This window comes from Planococcus citri, chromosome 2 (genome assembly GCF_950023065.1).
Source record: "Planococcus citri chromosome 2, ihPlaCitr1.1, whole genome shotgun sequence".
NCBI classification, from domain to species: domain Eukaryota; kingdom Metazoa; phylum Arthropoda; class Insecta; order Hemiptera; family Pseudococcidae; genus Planococcus; species Planococcus citri.
The window spans coordinates 42,333,144-42,355,269 of record NC_088678.1 but is presented as its reverse complement, the minus strand read 5'-3'; the positions used below and the strand labels follow the sequence as shown (position 1 = coordinate 42,355,269).

The 22,126-nt window shown below is 33.8% G+C and overlaps 8 protein-coding genes across 10 annotated transcripts; 4 read left to right on the top strand and 4 right to left on the bottom strand.

The window, feature by feature from the left end:
• Positions 1–379: 379 nt before the first annotated feature.
• LOC135835858 (uncharacterized) lies at positions 380–3,909 on the top strand. The gene is made up of 5 exons (XM_065350318.1): positions 380–812; positions 894–2,505; positions 2,592–2,804; positions 2,884–3,109; positions 3,180–3,909. Exons 2-5 carry the CDS (start codon positions 960–962, stop codon positions 3,238–3,240), a joined length of 2,046 nt encoding a protein of 681 aa, XP_065206390.1. The 5' UTR covers positions 380–812; positions 894–959; the 3' UTR covers positions 3,241–3,909.
• LOC135835867 (uncharacterized) lies at positions 3,699–5,882 on the bottom strand. Its single transcript, XM_065350328.1, has 2 exons — positions 5,028–5,882; positions 3,699–4,302 (listed from the first exon to the last, which is right to left on the bottom strand). Exons 1-2 carry the CDS (start codon positions 5,034–5,036, stop codon positions 3,973–3,975), a joined length of 339 nt encoding a protein of 112 aa, XP_065206400.1. The 5' UTR covers positions 5,037–5,882; the 3' UTR covers positions 3,699–3,972.
• A 145-nt stretch (positions 5,883–6,027) lies between these two features.
• Positions 6,028–8,727, bottom strand: papi. Its single transcript, XM_065350321.1, has 10 exons — positions 8,387–8,727; positions 8,069–8,287; positions 7,819–7,963; positions 7,504–7,740; positions 7,392–7,429; positions 7,192–7,317; positions 7,008–7,112; positions 6,693–6,934; positions 6,457–6,613; positions 6,028–6,380 (listed from the first exon to the last, which is right to left on the bottom strand). The coding sequence occupies exons 2-10, from the start codon at positions 8,159–8,161 to the stop codon at positions 6,324–6,326; spliced, it is 1,200 nt and encodes a 399-aa protein (XP_065206393.1). The 5' UTR covers positions 8,162–8,287; positions 8,387–8,727; the 3' UTR covers positions 6,028–6,323.
• A 128-nt stretch (positions 8,728–8,855) lies between these two features.
• LOC135835857 (uncharacterized) lies at positions 8,856–13,773 on the bottom strand. Of its 2 annotated transcripts, none has more exons than XM_065350316.1 (4): positions 13,439–13,693; positions 13,192–13,325; positions 12,940–13,101; positions 8,856–12,842 (listed from the first exon to the last, which is right to left on the bottom strand). In XM_065350316.1, exon 4 carries the CDS (start codon positions 11,856–11,858, stop codon positions 9,783–9,785), a length of 2,076 nt encoding a protein of 691 aa, XP_065206388.1. In that variant the 5' UTR covers positions 11,859–12,842; positions 12,940–13,101; positions 13,192–13,325; positions 13,439–13,693; the 3' UTR covers positions 8,856–9,782. The 2 variants fall into 2 exon arrangements, with proteins under 2 accessions (XP_065206388.1, XP_065206389.1); XM_065350317.1 differs by having other exon boundaries at positions 12,545–12,842; positions 13,439–13,773.
• Positions 13,774–14,017: 244 nt separating this feature from the next.
• Positions 14,018–16,188, top strand: Elp4 (Elongator complex protein 4). 2 transcript variants are annotated; one of them, XM_065350323.1, is made up of 8 exons: positions 14,018–14,295; positions 14,462–14,582; positions 14,665–14,700; positions 14,771–14,886; positions 14,959–15,181; positions 15,261–15,490; positions 15,570–15,776; positions 15,880–16,188. In XM_065350323.1, exons 1-8 carry the CDS (start codon positions 14,269–14,271, stop codon positions 15,988–15,990), a joined length of 1,071 nt encoding a protein of 356 aa, XP_065206395.1. In that variant the 5' UTR covers positions 14,018–14,268; the 3' UTR covers positions 15,991–16,188. The 2 variants fall into 2 exon arrangements, with proteins under 2 accessions (XP_065206395.1, XP_065206396.1); XM_065350324.1 differs by having other exon boundaries at positions 14,253–14,357.
• Positions 16,189–16,252: 64 nt separating this feature from the next.
• On the top strand, positions 16,253–18,242 carry LOC135835859 (uncharacterized). Its single transcript, XM_065350319.1, has one exon. The coding sequence runs from the start codon at positions 16,310–16,312 to the stop codon at positions 18,185–18,187; it is 1,878 nt and encodes a 625-aa protein (XP_065206391.1). The 5' UTR covers positions 16,253–16,309; the 3' UTR covers positions 18,188–18,242.
• A 283-nt stretch (positions 18,243–18,525) lies between these two features.
• Positions 18,526–20,051, top strand: Tsp68C (Tetraspanin 68C). The gene is made up of 5 exons (XM_065350325.1): positions 18,526–18,748; positions 18,877–19,086; positions 19,188–19,370; positions 19,495–19,704; positions 19,788–20,051. Exons 1-5 carry the CDS (start codon positions 18,692–18,694, stop codon positions 19,968–19,970), a joined length of 843 nt encoding a protein of 280 aa, XP_065206397.1. The 5' UTR covers positions 18,526–18,691; the 3' UTR covers positions 19,971–20,051.
• A 58-nt stretch (positions 20,052–20,109) lies between these two features.
• Positions 20,110–22,085, bottom strand: Cyp40 (Cyclophilin 40). Its single transcript, XM_065350322.1, has 8 exons — positions 21,732–22,085; positions 21,525–21,662; positions 21,342–21,448; positions 21,083–21,274; positions 20,876–21,004; positions 20,669–20,787; positions 20,464–20,590; positions 20,110–20,389 (listed from the first exon to the last, which is right to left on the bottom strand). The coding sequence occupies exons 1-8, from the start codon at positions 21,796–21,798 to the stop codon at positions 20,168–20,170; spliced, it is 1,101 nt and encodes a 366-aa protein (XP_065206394.1). The 5' UTR covers positions 21,799–22,085; the 3' UTR covers positions 20,110–20,167.
• Positions 22,086–22,126: the final 41 nt, after the last annotated feature.

Here is a 22,126-nt window from a genome sequence, read left to right as displayed (position 1 = left end):
AATGTTGAAGGCGAAAAGCGCCCACAAAATAAACTTTGAGCCTTCAAGTTCTCAAAATCTTCATTTTCAGCAACCTATTCAAATTTGGACTTCTCACCTTCTTGATGGGGTTTTCATTAACAGCTTTGTCAAAAATGTCAACCAATGAACTTTTACTACCTACTTATATCCTCAAAATTGATGAAGTATTTAATGGAAGGATGAATGTTTCGGGAAATATAAATAGACAGGCGAAAGGTTTATTTAAAAGGAAACATCGCTATTGACGACCTCATTTCATGAATATTTAATGGAGGCGGTGAGGAAACAAATAAAGGGCGCAACTGTTTTTTTTCTTCTACGAAACTGATTGAAGTATAAAGTTGACTTTTTGTACGATTAGTTCATTGAACTTTGCTTTCTACTCTCATTAGATTATGGAGGGAAAAGTTTTTAAAAAAATTGGCGTTTTTGGTTCATAAAAATACATAAATAATAAAACACCCGAAAAGCTGGAAGCTCGAACTTGAAATTTTCGAAATTTTCCACAAGGTTATCTGTCGAATAGGACGTTACCTACCTGTTCAGACGTTTGTGACGTAAGGGCGCAACGCCACCCACCAAGAATTATCAGTTCACTGTTCGGGTAGCAGCAATGCAGCGCCAATAGTAAATATTATGAATGTTATAAATTCGCTTCAGTAATAAAACTTTCGTGGAAAACGAAATGAATTAAAGCGTTTCTCAAGTTGTCGAAAAAATCTAGTGGAATCTTTCAAAGTGTAACATTTGAAAGTTGAATTTCGTGTCAAGGTTTTGCCAATTCGAGCAAGGTAAGAGTATCGACCAAATTTCTACTTGAAATGCTTATATCTGTTGCAGTTTTTGTACACAATTCTTGTTTTTCATTACAGTTGTATCGTAGAATGTAATCCAAATGGAGCTTTTTCACAAATTCGATATGAGGAAAGGTGTATTAAATGGCTGCTTGCGGAAAGTTGAACGATGTCAGGACGGAATTAAAATCTATTCCCGTTGATAACGATTGTTTAAACGCTGTTCGTGCTTTGCACCAAACGGTGGTTTGCTTAAGGACAGCGTTGGAAAGATCGCAAAGTGAATTGCATTCGTTGAAGAAAAAAGTACCCAGTCGTAGTTCTAGTCGTAAATATGATATCGCTATCGAACAATTATCATTAGAGAACCATATTCTAAGACGTAGGATCTCAGCTGCCAAAAATAAGAACACATTTTTCGACCGTGGTGCCGAAATTAAATGCTTCTCGATGGATAATATTTCTCAAGATACGCGAAACGAAGATAAAGAAAACGAAACGAATGAACCATCGTCTGAGGCAGATGGTAACGGACAAGATGATTTCAGAGATGTAGAAAAAAGAGACGAGGATAATCAGTTCGTGTTTTTCAAAAATAAAACCGACTCCGAAGAATCCGAAGAAGTCGACGATATTGAACTGATATTCACCACCGATGATACCAACATCATCAATTTACACGAAGAACTCGAGCCTATTTCGGATGATGGCGAACCGTACGAATCTAAATTGGAAATTAATCATCATGGTATTGCGACGCAATCTGTTCTAGTCGAGACTGATATTTCGAAATGTGGCATAGTTTACAAAGATGAAGACACGTTTCTGAGTCCAATCAGCCAGGCCGGACTGAATACTTCGTTTCGTAATGCACTCAAAAAAGAACATTCCATCGAAAGAAAAACCAGCCGGTTAGCTCACGCTCCCGTCAAAGCTGTGGTAAGCTTGGTGAGACCTGTACTGAACGAGAACAACGCATCTATGCGCGACTCCGAAGCCCAGACTGATATTTCGGCTGTACCGCCTAGTTGGAAATCTGAAAGTTTTCTCGTGAATAACAAAGCGTCTCAAAACTTCCCCACATTACCATCTAAATTCGCAATACCTATAAAAGAACATCATCAAAAACCTCCGTTGAAATTGACTGAAAAAACGCAGGAGGCTAGGCGAATATTACTATCTGATATAAATTTCACTAGCATGGTACCGGAGCTATCAAGAAGTGTGGATCATTTATGTCATAATGGTATTCGTTTACCTAGCACCAGTTTACAGACTCCGTTCGCGATGAAATATTTGAAAAGTCCAGCTTTAGCTAGCACTGGTTCGTCGTATTCTAGATTCGAGTTCAACGTGGGTAATTCTAATTGGAATTGTTACGAAAATTCGTACGCATCAGATCAAGACCGATCGGCACAAGATTTACATGCTAAACGAAGACAATCTTGGAGACCATCGATGTATTCTTTGGATGCGTATTATGTTAATCGTACCTCGTCCGTTCCTCCGTCGCCCACGTTGAGACGACATTCAGCTGCATTATCATATTCTCCTTCAGCTAACACAGAGGCCCAGTTTTATTACCCTTTACCAGAAAAATTTAGCGTCAAGACTTTTTCCAATTCGACGTTGAAAAATGCCAGCGTTACGTCCATTAATCGTAAACCTAAGACTAAAGTTTCCTTCAAAGGTAAACATTCGTCAAATTTCTGTTGAATTTTAGGTTCTAGTTTTGTACCTACGATATTTATTTCGTAAACGTTTTTTATTCTGCAGAATCGCTCCTTTCAAAAAACACAGGATCTCGCCAGTCATTACCGAATATGTACGTTGATACTGAAAGTGGCGAAGAATCGACAGACTCGCTCATAGACGAATCGGAAGAATGTGTTAGGAAATCAATAGATTCTACTTTGACCGCAATAGATTGGCCCTATGTTGGTTATCATTACGTTGGACGTACTCATTCGGTGCCAAATTTATTTTTAGGTATAGAATGATTTATAAATGAACGAAAATCGATGTCTTTTACTGAGATATTCACCCACCTTTTTAAATTTATTTACAGAATTTTCGCCACCATTCTCAGCTAGGCCATTTATCGCTAGATCCGTAAATGACTTGAAAATCAATTACTTCATCAAAGTAATTAATAAAGAAGGTAGAGTGGTCGGAGGAAGAATCCAATTTGTCGGAAACATTCCGGGTAAATCTGAACCATATATCGGTATACTGCTACCTCCAAGTTTGGGTGAAACAGACGGAACATTCCAAGGATTACGATATTTTTCATGGTAAATTCAATTTTGTTTTTAAATTCCGTAATCATTTTTGATGATCACTAGTGTTTTCTTCTCATTTTAGCGAAAGAAATTGCGGTCTGTTTGTTCCATTTCGTAAAGTTGTGATGGCATGGAAGGTGTAATTGTTTCGACGCTTTTCTACGATTACGATACGCACCATACCTAATTAATAAATTCACTTACCATATTGTATTTTTAAGAACCTACTTATTATACTTACTCGCTATTTTTTCGAAAAATGTTTTTTTTTCCAAGTGAGCTTACCGCTGACATGACTTATTTTTTTCGTCGTTTTTCTTCACTTTTTTTTATTTGTTGAGTTTACAGCGCTTTTTAAATTTTGTTTTTTGTGTGTTTTTTATTTTATTTTTTTGTTTGTTACTGTTTGTATTGTGAATATTTCACCAAAACTGTATTATTTTTCTAGTCACGTAAACTATTACTGTACGATTGGAACGGATCTGCTTACCAGAGACTGGAACTACAAATCGATTCACCGCTACTTTGCGGTTTCCGCTTTGTTACCTCTTTTTACCGTAGTAAAATCGAAAGCTTGGATATCAGTTAAATTGAATAATAATCAAACAACGAATATTATAATTAAGAAATCTTAGCAATAATTCTTCCATGTTTATTTATTAAAAAAATATTTTCAGCAATTTCCCAGGCAAGACTTTTGCATTTTATTAAAGACTGTAATGTAATTCTCAACGTATGCCATATGTTACTATCTCTCTCTTTCTTTTGTTAGGTAGTTTTAATGTTAAATAAACGATATTTTTGTTTGTGTATTTACGCTTCCGTTGATCTTCGCCTTTGTACTTATTTAACTGTAATCCTAGATGTACCGTCTATTAATTATCTTTATGCACGGGGAAATCTGCATACCATCCAAAAGCTCCGTGATGTCCGGTATGTGCTCCGTAATCTACATATTCTTGAGGACTAAAATTGGCTTGCTCGAAATGAGATGAAGCTTCGGCCTGAGGTTGTTGCGTGTAGTGCCCGTTAAATTTTGGTTTATTATTGAGAGCGTGTCTAGGTACACGAATAATCGGCATGTTCATGTGTGCATCTTGATCTGGTACTTCGAATAATTGCAAGTTATCTAAAGGTATTGCTATGTATTTCGATCTGGCTTGAATTGTGACTAAAATGCCTAGGAGGCAAAACAATTGATATATCTGAAAAAGAAAAACGTAAACATCCCAGATGTAGATAACTTTACTACAAGTTTGAAAATCGAGGAAAAATTTTCAATTTTAATTTTAGAAATTCGAAGAGATCGATTATAACCTATGGAAGGAGTTGTCTAATTTACCTAGATGATAGAGGGAAGATTAAATTGAACCTTATTATACGTCATTTCATTACCTATTTAAAAATGTTTACTATACGGTTTAAAAACGTAGGCACCTACTTAATATGTTTCTAACCATAAAACAAAAAGCGAAACAATATTAAAAATTCAAAATAGTAACCACGTTCTTGATATAATTGAACTGTTTTCTCATTTATAAATAATAAATTTGGTCAAATAGGTGCCTCATTTCGAACTACTTGAAAAGCTCTACATGAGATTACGAGCGATTAATTATGCAAATTCTAATATTGTTTATGACTTTATGTAGGTATGGCTTAGTTCGAAAATTATTTATTCACCTAAATGTACGTTTTTAGGTTAAAATAGGTACTTTTATCAGAAGCTATAGGTACAACACCATTATTATACTTAGTGGGTAGGTAAAGGTACTTTGAAAAGGTCTTGCCTTCTGTACATATATAAGTGTACTTAAGCTAACTGAATAGCGTCCATAAAAGTCTTTGCAAAAATTATTAATAAAAATACCTACTCGATAAAACAAAAGCATAAGATACTTAGAAAAAAAAATAATAATCATAAACTTACCAACTTCATGGTGCTCGTGATCACATCAATACTGAATCATTTACAAATATTATGGTTATTTTATACTAACTTTCAACACTTTCACGATGCACAAAAAAAAAGTGAAAAGAATGCGTTATTCGCGTTTAATATATATTATCTAATGAAGTGTAACTGCTTCATTCAGAATTCATAAACCACACAAATATCAATAATTAAGTTCTCTTTTTCACCAATAATTACAATTTATTTCGTCGCGACGACGAGTACAATCACGAGACCGAATATAAAAAATATTAAAAAACGTAAAATGAATATTTTTCAATACAAGCGTGAACATCTAATCATATCTCAAATAGGCGCTCGCATGTAGGCCTATATAACGAACGATTACCTAACTCGAAGTGTAACTAATGTAATTTAATACAGATAAATAATGACATATCATTCCACAGAAGCATAGAACTATTACGATTACAGTTCTGGATGAATTAGTGTAAAAATTCCATCGAATTAATGGTCAACTGAGGTTATTTTATCGATAAACGTTCAAGGAATACGTTGGTTCGAAAAAAAATTCGAAATACTTTTAGACACCCCCCCCCCCCTCGAGCAGGACTACCTTCATTGGTCTCATGCGATCATTTTTACCATTTTTTTTCTCGATTGATCAGTTGAAAGTTGATTCATCAACTCTGAAAAATACCTATTTAGGTATGTCATCAAAATTGGAAGTTGAGGCGTGAAAACTCATCGCGTAATTTTGAGACAGATAGTCTGAAAAAGAGCTGTCTTGTTGAGACATTTTATTCCCCCGTCACTGAACCTGGCTTTCTTTCACACTTCAAAGATCTGAAATTGTACACAGACGACGAGTCCATTGAATTTTTTGAGCTGAAACTGAAGATACTTCTTAGTACAACTCTCTTATTCCCCCATCCTAAGTTTTTCTTACCTTAATCACTTCCAGAAATTACAATAACAATAATCTATCATCGAGAGTAATACATACAACATCAAGTCACGACAAATTCGCATAACAATATATTATTCTTTTCGAATAGAACTCCGTACGGTTACAAAAATTATTGTTAATAGGTATCTACTTATAAAAAACTGCAGAAAAAACAGAACAATAAATACATAACACGTAGAAAAAATACTAAAACAAAAAAATCCGAAAAAAAAATAGTTGATGTATCAAACGAAGTATGATCACCGAGTCAAAAACGAAAATATTTCAAACTCCGTGTAAAAAATGCAGTTTTTATCGTTGGGATTGTCTTAAGGAACCGTACAATGCAAACACATTGCACATCAAACAGAATACTGAGAAAATCCAGTGGCCACCATTTCATCATTGATGTTCAAATCCTGTAATCATTTCGAAAAAAAATTAATATTCCACAATATCGTGAAAGTAGTTTTGAAAAATTGAAAAAATACCAACATTGTTACTGGAATCGATGAGAGTAACACATGGAACAGGATTCATTGTACCTTGATCTTCAAGAACGCTTTCGATAACCGCATGTAACTTATACCACATACCAGCATGCGTCAAGTGTTCAAATTGCTCAATCGCTTCTTCAGACCAATCTTTATCGCTATAAAATAAAATAATGATATTTAAGGGCTTGACCTGCAGGTCATATTATGATACACTACAGCCACCCGAGCACTTACTTCGCTTTAATATTAGCAGCACAACATTCGATAGCTTGGAAATTCAGTTCAAAATACTTAATCGGTAAAATTCGTATGTCCTTTAAAGGAGTGAACAGAGAATAACCATAATCCAAAAAGTAGAGATCAATGCATGTACTCAGAGGGTTTTCTTCATCTTTGGGCGTTACAGCGACCACTTCAACTCGATACCAGTTTTTATTACCTTCAATAAGCGCGGCGTATAAATTTCCAATTTTAACCTATCAAAATACCCACGTTTAACAATTACATGAAGAAAATTAAATCTGCAATTCTATCACACACGATACGAACCGTTTCATACGAGGGAGGAAAATTACATTCTGGATTGTAATCAAAATAATCGTATATATCTTGCGTCATTTGGTCCAGCTCGCTATGTTCTTTAGTACCTAGAGCCTTTACGAAATCCATAAATTAGCATTTTCAGGATAAAGGCTATAGACTATTCATCTTGTACTGAACTTCGAGTACTCACTTGAACCCAAAACTGACTAGGATATGCGACAGATGAAACATAAACCGGGATCCGTTTATCTCCACCGATTGATACCAATTTTTGAGTTCGGTCTTTATAATCGGAAATATGTTGCACGAGATCATACTACAAAAACACACGAGTAATCAGACGGGATATTCTTAAAATAAACTGATTTTTCGTTCAAAATTATACAATACCTGTAAATCGGGAACTACGGCATTATGTTCGGTGGTTTCTACAACAATAAAATTACAAAATTAGTAACTTTTTTTGGAAGTTTCCCACGAGATAATCTAGTATGGTATGTACCATTTGCTTTATTATTCGTGGAAAGCAATTTCAGAATTTCAGTGAGGATTTCTTTTTGATCCAGGGAAACACCGGAGTCATCAGGGATTTCGTGTCTGTTCAAGATTCCTTCAATATCGACACCTGTGCTCGACTCGTGCCTGAAAATCTGAACGATACTGCTGATGATTGATTCAGCTAGTTCAACGTTTTCTTGATCTCCTTTTATTACACATTTGGTTTCATCAGCAAGCAATCCTACAGGTTTTAACAAAAATAAATGATCATTTAGTCAAATCGACGCTGGTCAGTGATGTAGCGTTACAAAATGATTACCTGGAGGAGTGAAACTGAAACGCGTGGAGCATTTTTTTTGAAGAACTTTGAGAACACAGCCATATTTACCGAAGATGAAAGGAACGCAAGAGTTCGGTATATAGATCACGGATTTGTGTTTTGGTTCTTGTTCTATCGATTTGGACTGAAACACATGAAATGTGGAAATTAAAATTTAGTAATTTGTGAATTGTAAGAATACATCAAGTATCTTAGTCAAGTAATAAGCAATTATACAGCAGAAATATACCTTTTTCTTACGGTAAAACAATATCAGACCGATAATTCCTACACTTGCGATTGAAACGCCGAGTAAAAGTGATGACAATTTGATAGAATGCATGCTGTCATTTAAATGAAATTGAACGCCAAACAAACTAATCGGATCCGATATGCAGATGACTCGCAGAATAGACCTGACTTTCGATGATGCAACTTTTCTCGATGAACGATGAAACTACCACTACGTCTGCAAAACACACACAAACACATGAAAGTGAAACCACCATGCTTACGGTCTTCTTTGGAACAAAATACATTTTCATTGGAAGCATATTAAAAAACTTACTTATAACTACATCAAAATCAACATCACTATGGGTCCACGAACACTTGAGACTTTGATTAAATTTTGTAGCTTTACAAATCACTTTTTTTTGAACTTTTCAGCGAAAGTTACATTTCTTTACTTTACCTTTTGTTACTTTTTTCCTCGAACCGGCATCTGTCTAGTGAGTGTCTCCTCGGTCTCCTCCTTCGTAGTTTGTCATGTGTTTATTATGTAAGGTAGCTTTTGAATGATTCGTTCATATGTCACCAACTACTAGTGGTGTGGGCGGAGGAAAAACTACCGGAGAATAACGAGATGGTCTATACTCACCACGTTCATGGAACATGCCTATGAAGAATCAGTGCAGATTCGTTCTTTTTTCTTCGCACTTCGAACATATGAGTTGTTGTTTTTTATTTCAATGAATAGAGAAGAGTTCACGTATTTTTTTCTTTATGAAAGTACCCAAATTGATAAAAATTTGAAATATCATGAACAATTGCGTTTATTTACTTCTGACAGTTCTTTAATAAAAATAAAAGTACATAACTGCCAATATAATAATAATAATAATGACTTGGAAAATCAAACACTTGAAAGTTTAGGTCTTAGGTCTTTAGGTAACACTACGGCACCAATAATGAAAATTACAAGACTTAAATTTTCAATAATCATAAACAAAAGTAACGAAATAGACTAAAATTATCATAAACGAAAAATGAAACAGAAGTATACCTAAAAATAATAAAAGGTACAAAAATTCGAGGTAATGATTAGAATTAATCATTTTTCGGCACCAATAATGAAAATTACAAGACTTGAATTTTCAATAATTATAAACGAAAGTAACGAAATAGGTAGACTAAAATAACCATAAATGAAAAACAAAACAGAAGTATACCTAAAAATAATAAAAGGTACAAAAATTCGAGGTAACGATTAGAAATAATCATTCTTCGGCACCAATAATGAAAATTACAAGACTTGAATTTTCAATAATCATAAACGAAAGTAACGAAATAGGTAGACTTAAATTATCATAAATGAAAAACGAAACAGAAGTATACCTAAAAATAATAAAAGGTACAAAAATTCGAGGTAACGATTAGAAATAATCATTCTTCGGCACCAATAATGAAAATTACAAGACTTGAATTTTCAATAATCATAAACGAAAGTAACAAAATAGGTAGACTTAAATTATCATAAATGAAAAACGAAACAGAAGTATACCTAAAAATAATAAAAGGTACAAAAATTCGAGGTAACGATTAGAATTAATCATTCTTAAATCTTAAGGTACCTATAATAAGTGAGTATAATAAAATAGTTTGTTTGATGTCTATTACTAGAGTTGAGTAACTAAAAAATATAACGTTTCAACTTATAAGAGACAAGACTAACATATTGCGGATTAGACTAATATATTATCGATTAAAGTGCTTTCAATCAGCACTGGTGTAGCTTCCTCCATAACTAGATTCATTGCAATAGCACTAGCATCATTTTCACCGGCAGCTTTGGTTTTCTTCAATCGTTTTCGTTTAGGTAGGTCTCGCAGCTGTGATCCTGGTCCTCTTTTCTTGTTTTCAATACTTCGTAGAGGTAAAAATTCAAAGGATTGTAACTCGTTCATTTTTACATCAACTTCTTGAAGCAACGTTTCAATTACTTGAACTTTATCATGTTCATAACTCATGTTATATGTCTTATCGATCAACATTTTACAGATTTCTCGGATATTACGAATTTTTTTTTCTTTCTTTTTATTTTCAACATCGTCTTGAGCTTGGTTTTTCTCATTCACATTAACTGAGGAAACTTCTTCAACGAACACATTTGTATTCTTCGTCATGTTATCCGAGCCAAGTTCTGCAGTATTAGTACAACATTCAATAGACTGGTAATTCGAATGAGCTTCAGCATTCCAATCGCATTGTGGTTGATTTTCAAATAGGTTGAAATCCTTATTGATCGTGATGTATGGAGAGTTTCGATACGTTTCAGGCAAATCTTCAAAAGAGAGCAGATGCGGTAAGTATAGAAAAGCTGCACAGAAATGTACACATGGAAGCCGGTATCGCCAAAAATCTTCACAATTACAAGATGGTTTGGTAAAATCTACTTCATAAAGAGTAAGAGGATTCGTTTTGCTACAAACTTTCAATTTTCCACCTTCAAAGAGAATTGAATCATAAGAGTACTCTTCAGCAGTGTCATATCGTTTACAGACGTGTTTGATAAATGGCTTCGGACGGTTTTGAAGAAAATGAGGAATCTCTTTGTTATACAGTTTATAACCATGATAAAGCGACGAGTTCTTTTGGGTGTATTTATTCAGCAAATCGTAGAAAACTTCTTCAATCATTAACGTCATTAACTCGCTTAAGGTGTTTACATTACGAACTTTTAGGTATCCGTATTTTAGCATTTTAAATTGCGATTCGATCCCATTATTCGTGGAAATTTTAAATACAAATTCATCAGGAAAAAAGCACCTTATCCACATTTCTTTGACAGGCAACCAGGTATTTTCGAAGTAACGAAGTGCTTTTGGGTTTCGAATAAACACGTCATTAGATTTGAGATCTTCAATTTTCTCCTCAAATTCTGACTTACTTTTGCAGTTCGCAAATGCTCTAAAAATCGCCATAATTTCATCTTCATCGGAAGCATAATCTAAATTATCACGTTTTTTTGTCCATCTTCCCCAGGACTGTTCTCGGTGGAAGTCACATAGGTAAATGTAGCATCCAAATGCCGATTTTATAGCATTAATTTCCGCTTCCGAATAATCGACTACAAAATATTCTGGATTCCAATCTGGGTTCCATGATTTAAATATTTCGAGAGCCTCCTTTATTTTCTCAGAAGATTCCGAGAGCGTGATAAACATTCCGACGATACAATAATTTACATTCGTTTTGACAGCAATACAAAACATTGGCAGGGCATATTTCACAGTTTTGTAAGTTGCATCTAGAAGAGTGATTCCACCGAACGTTTTCAATAGTTGTTTCTGCCATGTAGTTTGATAGCAAAGTAAAAAATCATTCTCAGTATCATGCGGACGGTAGAAAATACTGCAGGACTTGTTCTTTTCCCATTTATTCACTTTTGATTGCAATGCAACTTGATCGATGTTGCTTACTCGATTTTCCAACGTAAATTTAGCGATGTAATTGGAAATGATTTTAATGGATGGGTAGAACGCTTTAGACATCCGAGGTATGCTATTTCCATTTGGCATTTCAGATACAAACTTCTTCAGGGCAGCTTTCACGAAGTACGTATTTGTTATACCATTTTCGACAAGTTTTTTAATCTCTTCTTGGATGGAAGGGTCCAATTTTTGATTCAAATAAGCGGTCATTATCGGATGATTGTGATTGCTTGGCAACGAAAACGTGCAGTAATACCGTTCTTTACCCTCCAGTTCACCATTTTTATCACCGGACAGTTGCAATACTCTACGTACTTCGTTCATCATCTATTAAAAGTACTGTCAAAACCCCTAATTTCGGACACTTTTTCACGTTTTTCGAAAAAGGCTTTAAAACGAGCGATTCAACTTGGTGTTTGTCTTCACATTCTCATAGAATGTCATCGTGTGAATCGTTTTTGAGCATCAATTTATAAATTTTACGTGATTTTGTTTATTTAATTTGAATCCGAAAAGTGTCCGAAATTAGGTCCAAGGTACCCTAATTTCGGACACTTTTTCTTTAACGTGGGAACTCGAAAATTTTAGTTGAAAAAGAAATTATTTACCTCTGAAAAACAACTCCAATCAAAAACAGCTCGAATCATGATGTGAAATGTAGAGAAAAACGATTTTTCAAGGAAATGTTCAGCACTCTCATTATCCACTTTCTCATTAGAAAAATAAGTTGGTAACATTGAACAATTTCTTATCAAACTCCTTGTTGATGATTTTACGACTCCGACTTTTACTTTTCAGTATGGTTTTTAGGAAAATGAGTGAAATAATAGTACAATATCTTCATCAAAACTGAAAACACTTAAAAAAATACCATCGAACTCGAAAAATACACATTTGCAAGTGCATCAGTGTTACCCTTCCAAACTCGGTAAAGCGTTAACCAAAGTGTCCGAAATAATGATCCGTTTCGCGACTTTTTCAGTTTTTATGATTTAAATAATAGAAACAAAACGTGAAATTTGATAAATGAATTTTATTTTTAATTACCAGTGACTTCTTGATATTTTAGAGCGATTTTCGTGGTTATGAAAGCATTTGGATAGACTCTGTGAATAACTTTTTCCCCACACTTTACATGAAGCACTTTGTAAAGTCCATTTTAATAACTAAATAAATAGTGTAAAATGAAAATTCTTACATCAGGGAGATTGTCCGTGATCTAAACTAATAGAAGAAGTGTTCACTTTTACTTGTACCCTTGGTTCTTATCAATAAAAGAGCAAAAACACTGAGTGTCCGAAATTACGTACCCTGTCCGAAATTAGGGGTTTTGACAGTAGAAGAAGAAAAATTAGGAATCTCATTTTATATGAACTTTCAATACTACAATACAAAATAGACACCATACCTTGGTTTTTTTCCTTTTAAAAGAGCTAACATCTTTTTTCAATTCAACTTTGGGGAAATATACAATTCGAGTCACTTTCATAACAACAGGGCAGTTCATTTTTTTCGTGTCTTGAATTCGGAATCTTTTCTTTTTTTTACAAACCGGATGATCTTGATGTTGCTATCAAACATAACAATAACATCAATCAGTGAAAGTAATGAAACATGAAAAGTGTGTAGATATGTCATTATAATATCACAATTAGCTTACCACATTATCATTTTTTGATTTAAAATACTTCGCACCGTGACTGCATTCATAGTAGGAGGTTTGAACTTTTACGAAAGGATGATCAAAGTATGGGATTTTTACATCTAATGCATTTATTTCAGTTTGCACAGAACCTACAAAATGAAATGAAAATTGAAATTTATGGTTTTGTTAATGACATAATGAGAACAGTAATTGTACATAAAAGTATACAAGCACTGAAAAAATAAAAAAATTGGATACTTGCCTTCCAAACAGCGAGAATTTCTCTTGCTGAACTCGTAGCCATCTCTTTTTAGGTGTTTTAAAAAATCCGCAAAGTTTTCCTTATTATCTATGTAAAAATTTACGTTACTACATAGTCCAGAAGAAGAAGCGTCATCGGATAGGACAACGCCATCAAACGTTTTCAATTTACTTAAAAAACACTCGTCCACATCCTTCATTTTTCACCTTTAAAATTTCACATTATTTTATTGGTAAAATTTTGATAAAAAAATTTCCGAAGTCGGCTAAGTGTAGAAATGATAATGATTACAAATCCGAAGTCGAACATATGATTCAGTCAGTCGTTCACTTGTGTTCCATGAACGTGGTGAGTATAGATCGTCTCGAGAAGAACCGGTAGTTTTCCCAAAAACTACCGAAAACCTCCTACCGCTTTAATTTGTTAGGTAGTACCGAAACTACCGGAGGAAAAAACTACCTACCGATTGTACTATTTTCATCAAATTTTACCAAAAATGAACGTAAAAGTGCCTAAATTCTCGAAAAAAATGAGCCAAGATTAATTTGGCTAACTTTTTTAGACATTTTAGGCTACTTTTGCGTTATTTTACACGATTAAATAACATCGTTAATTATTCTGTTCCAAAAATATATAATTCAACATTCACTTTATGCGTTTTAAAAGCTGTGAAAAACTACCGGTTATAACCGATAGTTCCTCCGGTAGTTTTTCAAAATCTCCGGTAGTTCTCCGGTTGTTTTTTTCAGGAGGTTTTTTTCCTCCGGAGGAAAAAACTACCTGAAACCCACACCACTACCAACTACCCCACCTATATCCCGGGCGAAAAAATGATCATAAAGAATCGCAATGGCCAGGTAAACGTTATCTTCTCTCGTCTTATCACTCATGTGTTTCAATTTCAATTTTAATTAGAAAAGTAAAACGCTACACTATTTTCATAAATTTTTCTAATCATTAATTAATTCAAATGTACCGTTAAATTTGTGACTAATTTATGGATATTGTTGTCTCTATCGATAGTTTTCTCAATTCATCAGCATGTTAAATAACAGGTTACCAAAAGTTAGAGGAACTAAAAAGGTCTTAGCTAATAATCAATTACTCATTTCCACTGGGCTTCCTTCGTTAGATACTATTATTGGTAAGTATTACGAGAAAAGGAAGAAAATTAAATCCTCGAACGTACGTATTTTGATGCTTACTCTTGAATTTTTTTCTTACAGGAGGTGGTATTCCAGTCGGCAGCATATTTTTATTAGGTAACACTTTTTTCTATCAATTTTGCCTGTTGATAAAACACATTATCATCGTAAATTATGCTTTATTTAGAGGAAGATGAATTTGGAGCATTTAGTCAGATAATACTGAAGCATTACTTAGCCGAAGGTGTACTGTCAGACCACACTTTGGTATTTGCCAGTCCCGAATTAGAAGTTAAAAAATTCGTTAGTATTGTAATATTTTTTCCTCGAATGTGACAAGGTTTGCATACTTCTAACGCATATCTTCCATTATAGATCTCGAAATTACCAGCTCCTGTTACTGAAAGCCAGACTGTCGATACGGAGGATGATTTACCAATGTCAGGTGAACTTAAAATTGCATGGCGATACCGTGATCAAACGCAAGAATCTTCTGAACCTGGAGCTACTTTATTCGGCCATACTTATGACTTGACTAAACGTTTTGATAAGTCAGTTTTGGATAAGATTCATCTAAATTCGTGGGTAAATTCAGAAGGTATTCGTTTCATCCTTTATATCATCCGAATATTTACACCTGTACACCTAGAAAGATATTAATTTGTTGATAATTTCAGAAAAGTGCGCATACGATGACTTGTTTAATTTTCTTCGAGATATCGTGCAAGATACCAAGTATAGTTTCAATGCTCCGGTGGAGAACCGTACAGTTTTGAGAATCGCGCTTCATTTACTCGGGAATATGTTTTGGACCGGAGATTTCATCAAGTTTTTGATAAAATTACGAGTTTTGTTAAGGAATACTTGCTCAACTTGTTTTATTACTGTTCAACCAAATTTATTTGAAGTGAGTTGAATTTTATTTAATTTTTTAATTCTTAATTACCTTATTTTTTGATAAAAATGAAATATTTTCACTTTCGTAGAAAAAACACGAGCTTCATCGCAGCGAACATTTGTCCGACACAGTTATCAGGTTACAGTCTTTATTGAACGATGGAAATCCATTGTACAGCGATTACGATGGTCTGTTATTTTTGGAAAAATTACCAGCGATTAATTCTTGGAATTGTTATATTCCTGAAAGTAATGATTGGGCATTCAAGTCGAAAAAGAGACATTTCCGTATAGAAGTAAGATATATGTACCTAATTACCTACCTATAAAATCAACTATCGGGAGTATTATTAATTACCTATGTCTAATATGGAAAAATCATTTTTAAATGAATTACAGAAGTTGCATATTTCTCCGGATATTCAAGAAAACACCCACCGAGAAAGTGAAGACGTTTCTAAAGAATACGAAACTCAGAAAATAATTGCATCGGTTGCGAATCAATTTTGAAAATATTCTTATGGAATGTAACGTTGTTTATGTATTACTGGTAAGTATATTCCTAGATGGAAAATTTTCAACTGACTTCTACCTACGTACAACATACATTGTGATATAATTTTTCGTTGAATTAATTTCAGGTAATTCGTTCTGTTTTATAAGAATGTAATTTTATTAAAAGCTTTTTAATTAATGCAAAAGTTCAAATCTTTGAGTATTTACAATTTTTTTCAACTTGGCTCCTTTTGAAAAAAGTTTGATAATTAGTTCATAAACAGGTACGTCACTATTTTTAATTAAAATTAAAACTCCCCTAATTTTTTATTTAATGATTTCACGGTGTTGTTATTTTTATGTCATAAACGCCAAACCATTCGATATGAATTTCGCGTGCGTTAATGCTGCGTTCGTTTTATTGGTTACGTATGTACCTGCTCATGGAGAAATTCTAAATGAAATGTCGTATTTTTCAGAGCCATCGTATTTACTCGACTGTATCGAGCGTATCGTCGACAGATTTGTATTTCGTGTACCGGTTGTATTTTTCAAAGATGAAGTATCTCAAGTATGGTGGTCCGATTCGTTGATAAAAAATTTGAAAAAACCTACATTAATCGTTGAGAAGAAAAACAATTTTGATATTCAAGGCTTTTACGTACTATTTCCCATAAATTCTGAATCCTATACGGAAATATTCAACGCAAAAAATTACGATAAAAGTAAATTCCTATTAGTTTGGAGTCACCGAAATAACGCAACTTTGTCTTTTGTTCGAAATATTTTTGAACAATTTTGGTATTTTCAATACATCAATGTGATCGCATTAATTGAAAACCAGATTTACACTTTTTTACCCTACACCAAAGATAAATGCAATTCGGTTGGAGATCCTGTATTGATCGATACGTGGAATATTCGTGAAAAACACTTCGAATTTAATTTCAACTTATTTTTATCCAGTCTTAAAGTGCATAATTTACACGGATGTACTTTAAAGGCGATTGGTAACCATCAGCCACCGGATAATATTATGTACTTTGAAAAAAACGTCTGGAATGCTACTGGCGTCGGGTATAAAATGTTGGAAATTGTCAGCCAATATTTGAATTTTACGCCTATCATAATGGCGACTAATTTAAGCACCGATCATACTTGGTATTATTTTTACGAAGAATTAAAATACGTATCGGAGACTATTTATAGAAAGGGAGCGGATTTAGCATTTGGATGGTTTTCGTACGCAAGCATCGAAATCCACAATTTAGATTTGACCGTTGAACTGGCACGTGTAAGTAGTATCGATTGTTTTGGTTGGGCTGTACCGTATCGTGCTGGAGCAAAACCGCCTAATCACGCGTACTATTCGTACGAATTTGAAAACGTCACGTGGATGTTGATTGTTTGCGTATTCCTGCTTACTGCTTGTCTTGTGTATTTCATGCACAAAAATATTATATTTTCCGTATTATCGGTGTATCGAATTTTACTCGAACAGCCCGTAACTCAACACAAATCGAGGAATAGTTTTAAAATGTTGTTCGTAAATTTCAGTTTTTACAGTTTGATTATTACGGCTGTCTATAAAGCTTCTTTTGGTAGTTTTATTACCGTATCGTCTCATGGTAGGGATTTTATGAACGTTAGGGATATTTTGAACTCGTCGTTGAAAATTTACGGCTCTCCGGAGATGTTGAATTTGCTTAACGCTACGAGCGTAAAAAGTGGCATCCTCAACCAAAATTTGCACAGATTTAATGTATTAAAACCGTGTAAATATGAGGATGTCATGTCACGTGTCGTTCGTAAACGCGACATCGCCGTATTAGGCGTTAAACGTAGTTTGTATTATCATTCGATTTGGGAAGCAAAACGTATCAAAGTTAAAATACCATTTAGGTTTATTCCTGGATGCCTATTAAGAGCCCATACTACACATTTCATGTTTAAACGAGGATCCTATTTGATAGAACCCGTAAACGTAATCTTGAATCGTTTATTCGAGACCGGGGTCATACCTTATTGGATTTTACATTTAGGATCAAACAAAATTTCACCCGTTGAAAGGTTCAAAGGTAGAACATTAAGATTGCGTTTTCTCAAAGAACCTATCATCATTTTAATCGTAGGATATTGTGTTGCGTTGTTGGTTTTCTTTCTCGAAATCCTATACTATCGTAAACATGCTCGTACTTTTACGAAACATTGAATCCGGTTTAAGGCGCGTGATTTGATTATTTAATAAGATAAGGGTATACCTAACTCAAGTAGGTACTCAATGCACTTTTAAAAACAGCTAATGAACTGAAAATACCGAAACAAAATGTATTATCTATCTTTATGATGTAGTTGTGTTTCCAGCTTCAAAATACCTACCTAATTTTAATCACAGTATAGTGAAAAAAACTGTCCTAAAAAAAAACAGTAAAAAGTAATTAGGTACTACGTACTACGTACGCATGCATTTGAATAGAAAGAAACTTGTATGTAGAGTACGTACGAGGTGTTTACACCGTATTTACGTTATAAATTAAAATTATTCTGCGGTGATTCGTGGGATGAATGGATGAAAATTACGGAACCCACCTGCAACAATAGGTGGTGATCACTGAACCATGCTTCCTCAAAGTGATCATCATACTCTGGACAACGATCGCAACACACATATATTTACATCACTCAGTTATGAAACAGAAATGGTCAATTTTAAATCATGAACGATTCCAGTTTTAAGTATTGTTTTTTCAATTTCGTTAATTTTTTGTATCTAGTAAGTACATTTTTGTATTATTTATTTATATCGCGTTGTCTAAGCTCAGTTTTCTGCTTGTATTCCTATACCTACATAAACTTCTCAAGTTGATAACGGTACAAAAATGTGTATAAAAATTCACGTAGGTATGTGGCCTCTGCTTGGTTGCTGGAAGTATCATCATACTCACAGATTCCGAAAGAATTCTCATCTCGAGATTGATACCGATTAACAGCAATGAACCGATTTTATACTACATTTGTATGGCTACGCTGTTGCTAGGATTGTTGATATCTGTCTTGTCAACAGTAGGATGTTGGGCTACTTACACCGATAATTATTGTTTATTTTCGATAGTAAGTATTTTTTAAAAACACCTAAAACTGACAGCTAGGTACTCATTTGAAAGTTGAAAATCGTCATTACTTCTATTTTTTTTTCTCTCTGAAATGTGCAGTACGTTTTTGGAGTAATCGTGTTATTACTCGGAGAAAGCGTTATGGGCGTTGTAACCGCAATTTGTCCGGAGTATTTGGGTTTAAAATTTAACAAAGAGTCGTTGTCCGATGTATGGCAGCGTAATTACGGAGTACCTGGTAGAGAACAGTACACAGTAGCTATTGATCTGATTCAAGTAAAGGTACATACAACTTATGTAAAAGTTTTTTCAAGTTTCCATTTCATTCATTTACAGCAGAACTTTTCTTTTACCGATTACCTAATTACTTATCTTTTTTTACGAACATATTTGTCGCAAAATGTAGTTAGAATGTTGCGGAGTTTCGAGTGGAAAAGATTATTTGAGCTCAATATGGCATGCTGAAAAACTTGCAGCTCCGAATTTAACAGTGCCAATATCATGTTGCCATCTTGACCAAAATCAAACGAAATCATTCCTCGATCCGGTTCCTTTAGATATCACAACATGTCAACAACCTGAATCAGAAAAAATACACACGGCGAGACATATCGAAGTAATATTTCTTAGAACGTACCTTCTCATTATTATAATGTTCTATTTATTTTGTAAACTCCATTTTACGAATATTTGTTGCAGGGATGTATTATTCCGTTAGAGAATTGGCTTCGGGAACAAAAAACAACGATTTTATTAACTGCCTTGATCAACCTGGGAATCCAGTTGCTAATACTTTTCGCAGTAATAACCACTTGTATTCGAAGTAAACCTATGACATACGATTCCACCGCTAATAAGCGAATTTCTACAACTAAATATTAATTTTTTTATTCACATGTTTGATATCAAATTATAAAAATTTTATCATTTTTTTTTTTTAATAAAAAAGTTTTAAACACCAAAGTTTCTGCTTTCAAGATAGTTACCATTCTACGTCGAATAAAAAAATGCTAATTAAAAGTACATAAAAAAGAACAAATATAATAAAAAACATAAAGCATGACATAACAAAAGAGAAATCATTTTTTCAACATCTTAGCAAATAATTGTTTTTCAATAATGAGATATTCGCTCATAAATCTTTTCACTTCGCGAATTTCGTTTATAATATCTTTATTGTAAGGTTCAAGCCTACGCGCTTGTTTCAAATATTGCAACCCGAGATCATGATTATTCAGGGCAACATTGGCTTTACCTTTGCGATAAATTGCTTTTGCATTGTTTTCATCACATTTAAGCACCTAAAAGTAAAAAAACATTACCTATACTGAGAAAAAAAAACCTCTCAAGCAGATATAACATTGAAACTACTCACTTCGTCGCATATATCAATGCATGCTTTGTAGTCTTTCATTTTTAACTTCACAGCTGATGAATTTAATAAACAAATTAGTTTTATACTGGAAAATGCGTCCGTGTCTTGATCGACTACTGATTTGAAACTGTAGGCAATTAAAAATCACATCGATATTCAAGTAAAATAAACCATCGTAACACGCAATAATCAATTAATTAATTACCACTTCATGTACTCGAGAGCTTTACGATATTTCACACCAGCCAATGAAAAGCTCTTTTTTTTGAAGAATTCGTTTCCAGAATTTCTAATATCGGTGAGTACTTGCAATAATCTTGTTTTCTGCAACAAAGATAAAATTAAATTTGAACCAGGTCAGGTCAAGTTCTCAAATAAGTTTGATAATGATAGAAAATCCAGAAAAGCTTACATCTAAATTATCTTTATCAATGTCCCAGTCTTGTGGCCAAAGTGGATAAATATCAGTCGTACCATCGTAATGATTTGTAACATGGAGATCCTCTTCTGGCATTTCTCCGCAATCAGATATCACATATTTCTGAAAAATTTTATCATTTCTCAACTGCATAAAACCATTTCTGATTAAATAGGTAATTACGGTGTAAAAAAATCTTACATGAATGGGGCGATAATCTTCAGCTTTTGTTTCGCTGATATACTCAACAACTTGATAACCTTTGACTACTTTCCCAATAACAACATTTTGACTGTTTAAATGCTCGCTTTCCACAACGGTAATGAAAAATTGCGAATTATTGGTATTCGGTTTACCGGCATTTACCATGCTAACCATACCAGGCTCCGAATGCTAGAAAAAAATTCTCATTTAGTTCGATTTGAATGGTCTGCAGAAAATTCTCGTTAGTTTTACTCACTTTAATAGTGAAATTTTCGTCATCGAAAAATGGCCCATAAATACTTTCACCGCCACTACCATTGAAATCAGTAATGTCACCTCCTTGAATCATGAATTTGGGCATAACTGAGAGAAAAATAAACACCGATTAAACGTTTTTAAGTAGGTAAGTAAGTATCGAGTTTATTTCGGATGAACATACCTTTGTGAATGATGCTGTTCTTGTAATGCAGGGGTTTTCCCAATTTTCCGATTCCTTTCTCTCCGGTACATAATGCTCGGAAATTCTCCGCTGATCTAGGAACGATATCTTTGAATAATTTTATCACAACACGGCCAACTACAATAAGATGGGTTTATGATGATGGTGATAATAGAAAATGAAGAAGATTTTTTTAGGGTTACTCACTGAATTCGCCATCCTCAGAAAAATCCAAATACACCAAAGATTGTTCTTCTTTTTGAGTATTGGTCATTTCAACTTAATGGTTTTTCATCGTTGCTAACGTCCATAAATCATCTGTAACAATCGAACTTCATTCCTTCTAATTGAGTACGGAAACAAGTGGATTGGAAATTTATACTAATCGAGCCGAACGAATTCACAAAATTTTTTAAAATATGTACAGACCGAACAAAAAATCGTAGGTAATTATTTCAATTTCGAATTTGAATATTGAATCTTTCTACTGTATTGCTTCTTCTCGCTGCTACTCGCTACAAACACAAACTCCAGAGAACGAACCACTGAAGAAACACCGACAGCCCGATCGGCGTTGATTTGCGATCGAAGTGTTTTCATAC

What these genes read in the sequence shown, in the direction of transcription:
- LOC135835858 (XM_065350318.1), top strand. Translation starts at nt 960, where the DNA reads ATGGCTGCTTGCGGAAAGTTGAACGATGTCAGGACGGAATTAAAATCT. An exon ending in GACTAAAGTTTCCTTCAAAG is followed by an intron (nt 2,506 to 2,591) that starts GTAAACATTCGT and finishes TTTATTCTGCAG; the next exon opens with AATCGCTCCTTTCAAAAAAC. An exon ending in GGTGCCAAATTTATTTTTAG is followed by an intron (nt 2,805 to 2,883) that starts GTATAGAATGAT and finishes ATTTATTTACAG; the next exon opens with AATTTTCGCCACCATTCTCA.
- LOC135835857 (XM_065350316.1), bottom strand. Translation starts at nt 11,858, where the DNA reads ATGATGAACGAAGTACGTAGAGTATTGCAACTGTCCGGTGATAAAAAT.
- LOC135835859 (XM_065350319.1), top strand. Translation starts at nt 16,310, where the DNA reads ATGATTTCACGGTGTTGTTATTTTTATGTCATAAACGCCAAACCATTC.
- Tsp68C (XM_065350325.1), top strand. Translation starts at nt 18,692, where the DNA reads ATGAACGATTCCAGTTTTAAGTATTGTTTTTTCAATTTCGTTAATTTT. An exon ending in ATTATTGTTTATTTTCGATA is followed by an intron (nt 19,087 to 19,187) that starts GTAAGTATTTTT and finishes TGAAATGTGCAG; the next exon opens with TACGTTTTTGGAGTAATCGT. An exon ending in ACACGGCGAGACATATCGAA is followed by an intron (nt 19,705 to 19,787) that starts GTAATATTTCTT and finishes TATTTGTTGCAG; the next exon opens with GGATGTATTATTCCGTTAGA.
- papi (XM_065350321.1), bottom strand. Translation starts at nt 8,161, where the DNA reads ATGCATTCTATCAAATTGTCATCACTTTTACTCGGCGTTTCAATCGCA. An exon ending in CCGTAGTTCCCGATTTACAG is followed by an intron (nt 7,318 to 7,391) that starts GTATTGTATAAT and finishes GTGTTTTTGTAG; the next exon opens with TATGATCTCGTGCAACATAT. An exon ending in GCTGCTAATATTAAAGCGAA is followed by an intron (nt 6,614 to 6,692) that starts GTAAGTGCTCGG and finishes TTTATTTTATAG; the next exon opens with CGATAAAGATTGGTCTGAAG.
- Cyp40 (XM_065350322.1), bottom strand. Translation starts at nt 21,798, where the DNA reads ATGACCAATACTCAAAAAGAAGAACAATCTTTGGTGTATTTGGATTTT. An exon ending in GAACAGCATCATTCACAAAG is followed by an intron (nt 21,449 to 21,524) that starts GTATGTTCATCC and finishes TTTTTCTCTCAG; the next exon opens with TTATGCCCAAATTCATGATT. An exon ending in AAGATTATCGCCCCATTCAT is followed by an intron (nt 21,005 to 21,082) that starts GTAAGATTTTTT and finishes AAAATTTTTCAG; the next exon opens with AAATATGTGATATCTGATTG.
- Elp4 (XM_065350323.1), top strand. Translation starts at nt 14,269, where the DNA reads ATGATCATAAAGAATCGCAATGGCCAG. An exon ending in AATTAGAAGTTAAAAAATTC is followed by an intron (nt 14,887 to 14,958) that starts GTTAGTATTGTA and finishes CTTCCATTATAG; the next exon opens with ATCTCGAAATTACCAGCTCC. An exon ending in AGAGACATTTCCGTATAGAA is followed by an intron (nt 15,777 to 15,879) that starts GTAAGATATATG and finishes AATGAATTACAG; the next exon opens with AAGTTGCATATTTCTCCGGA.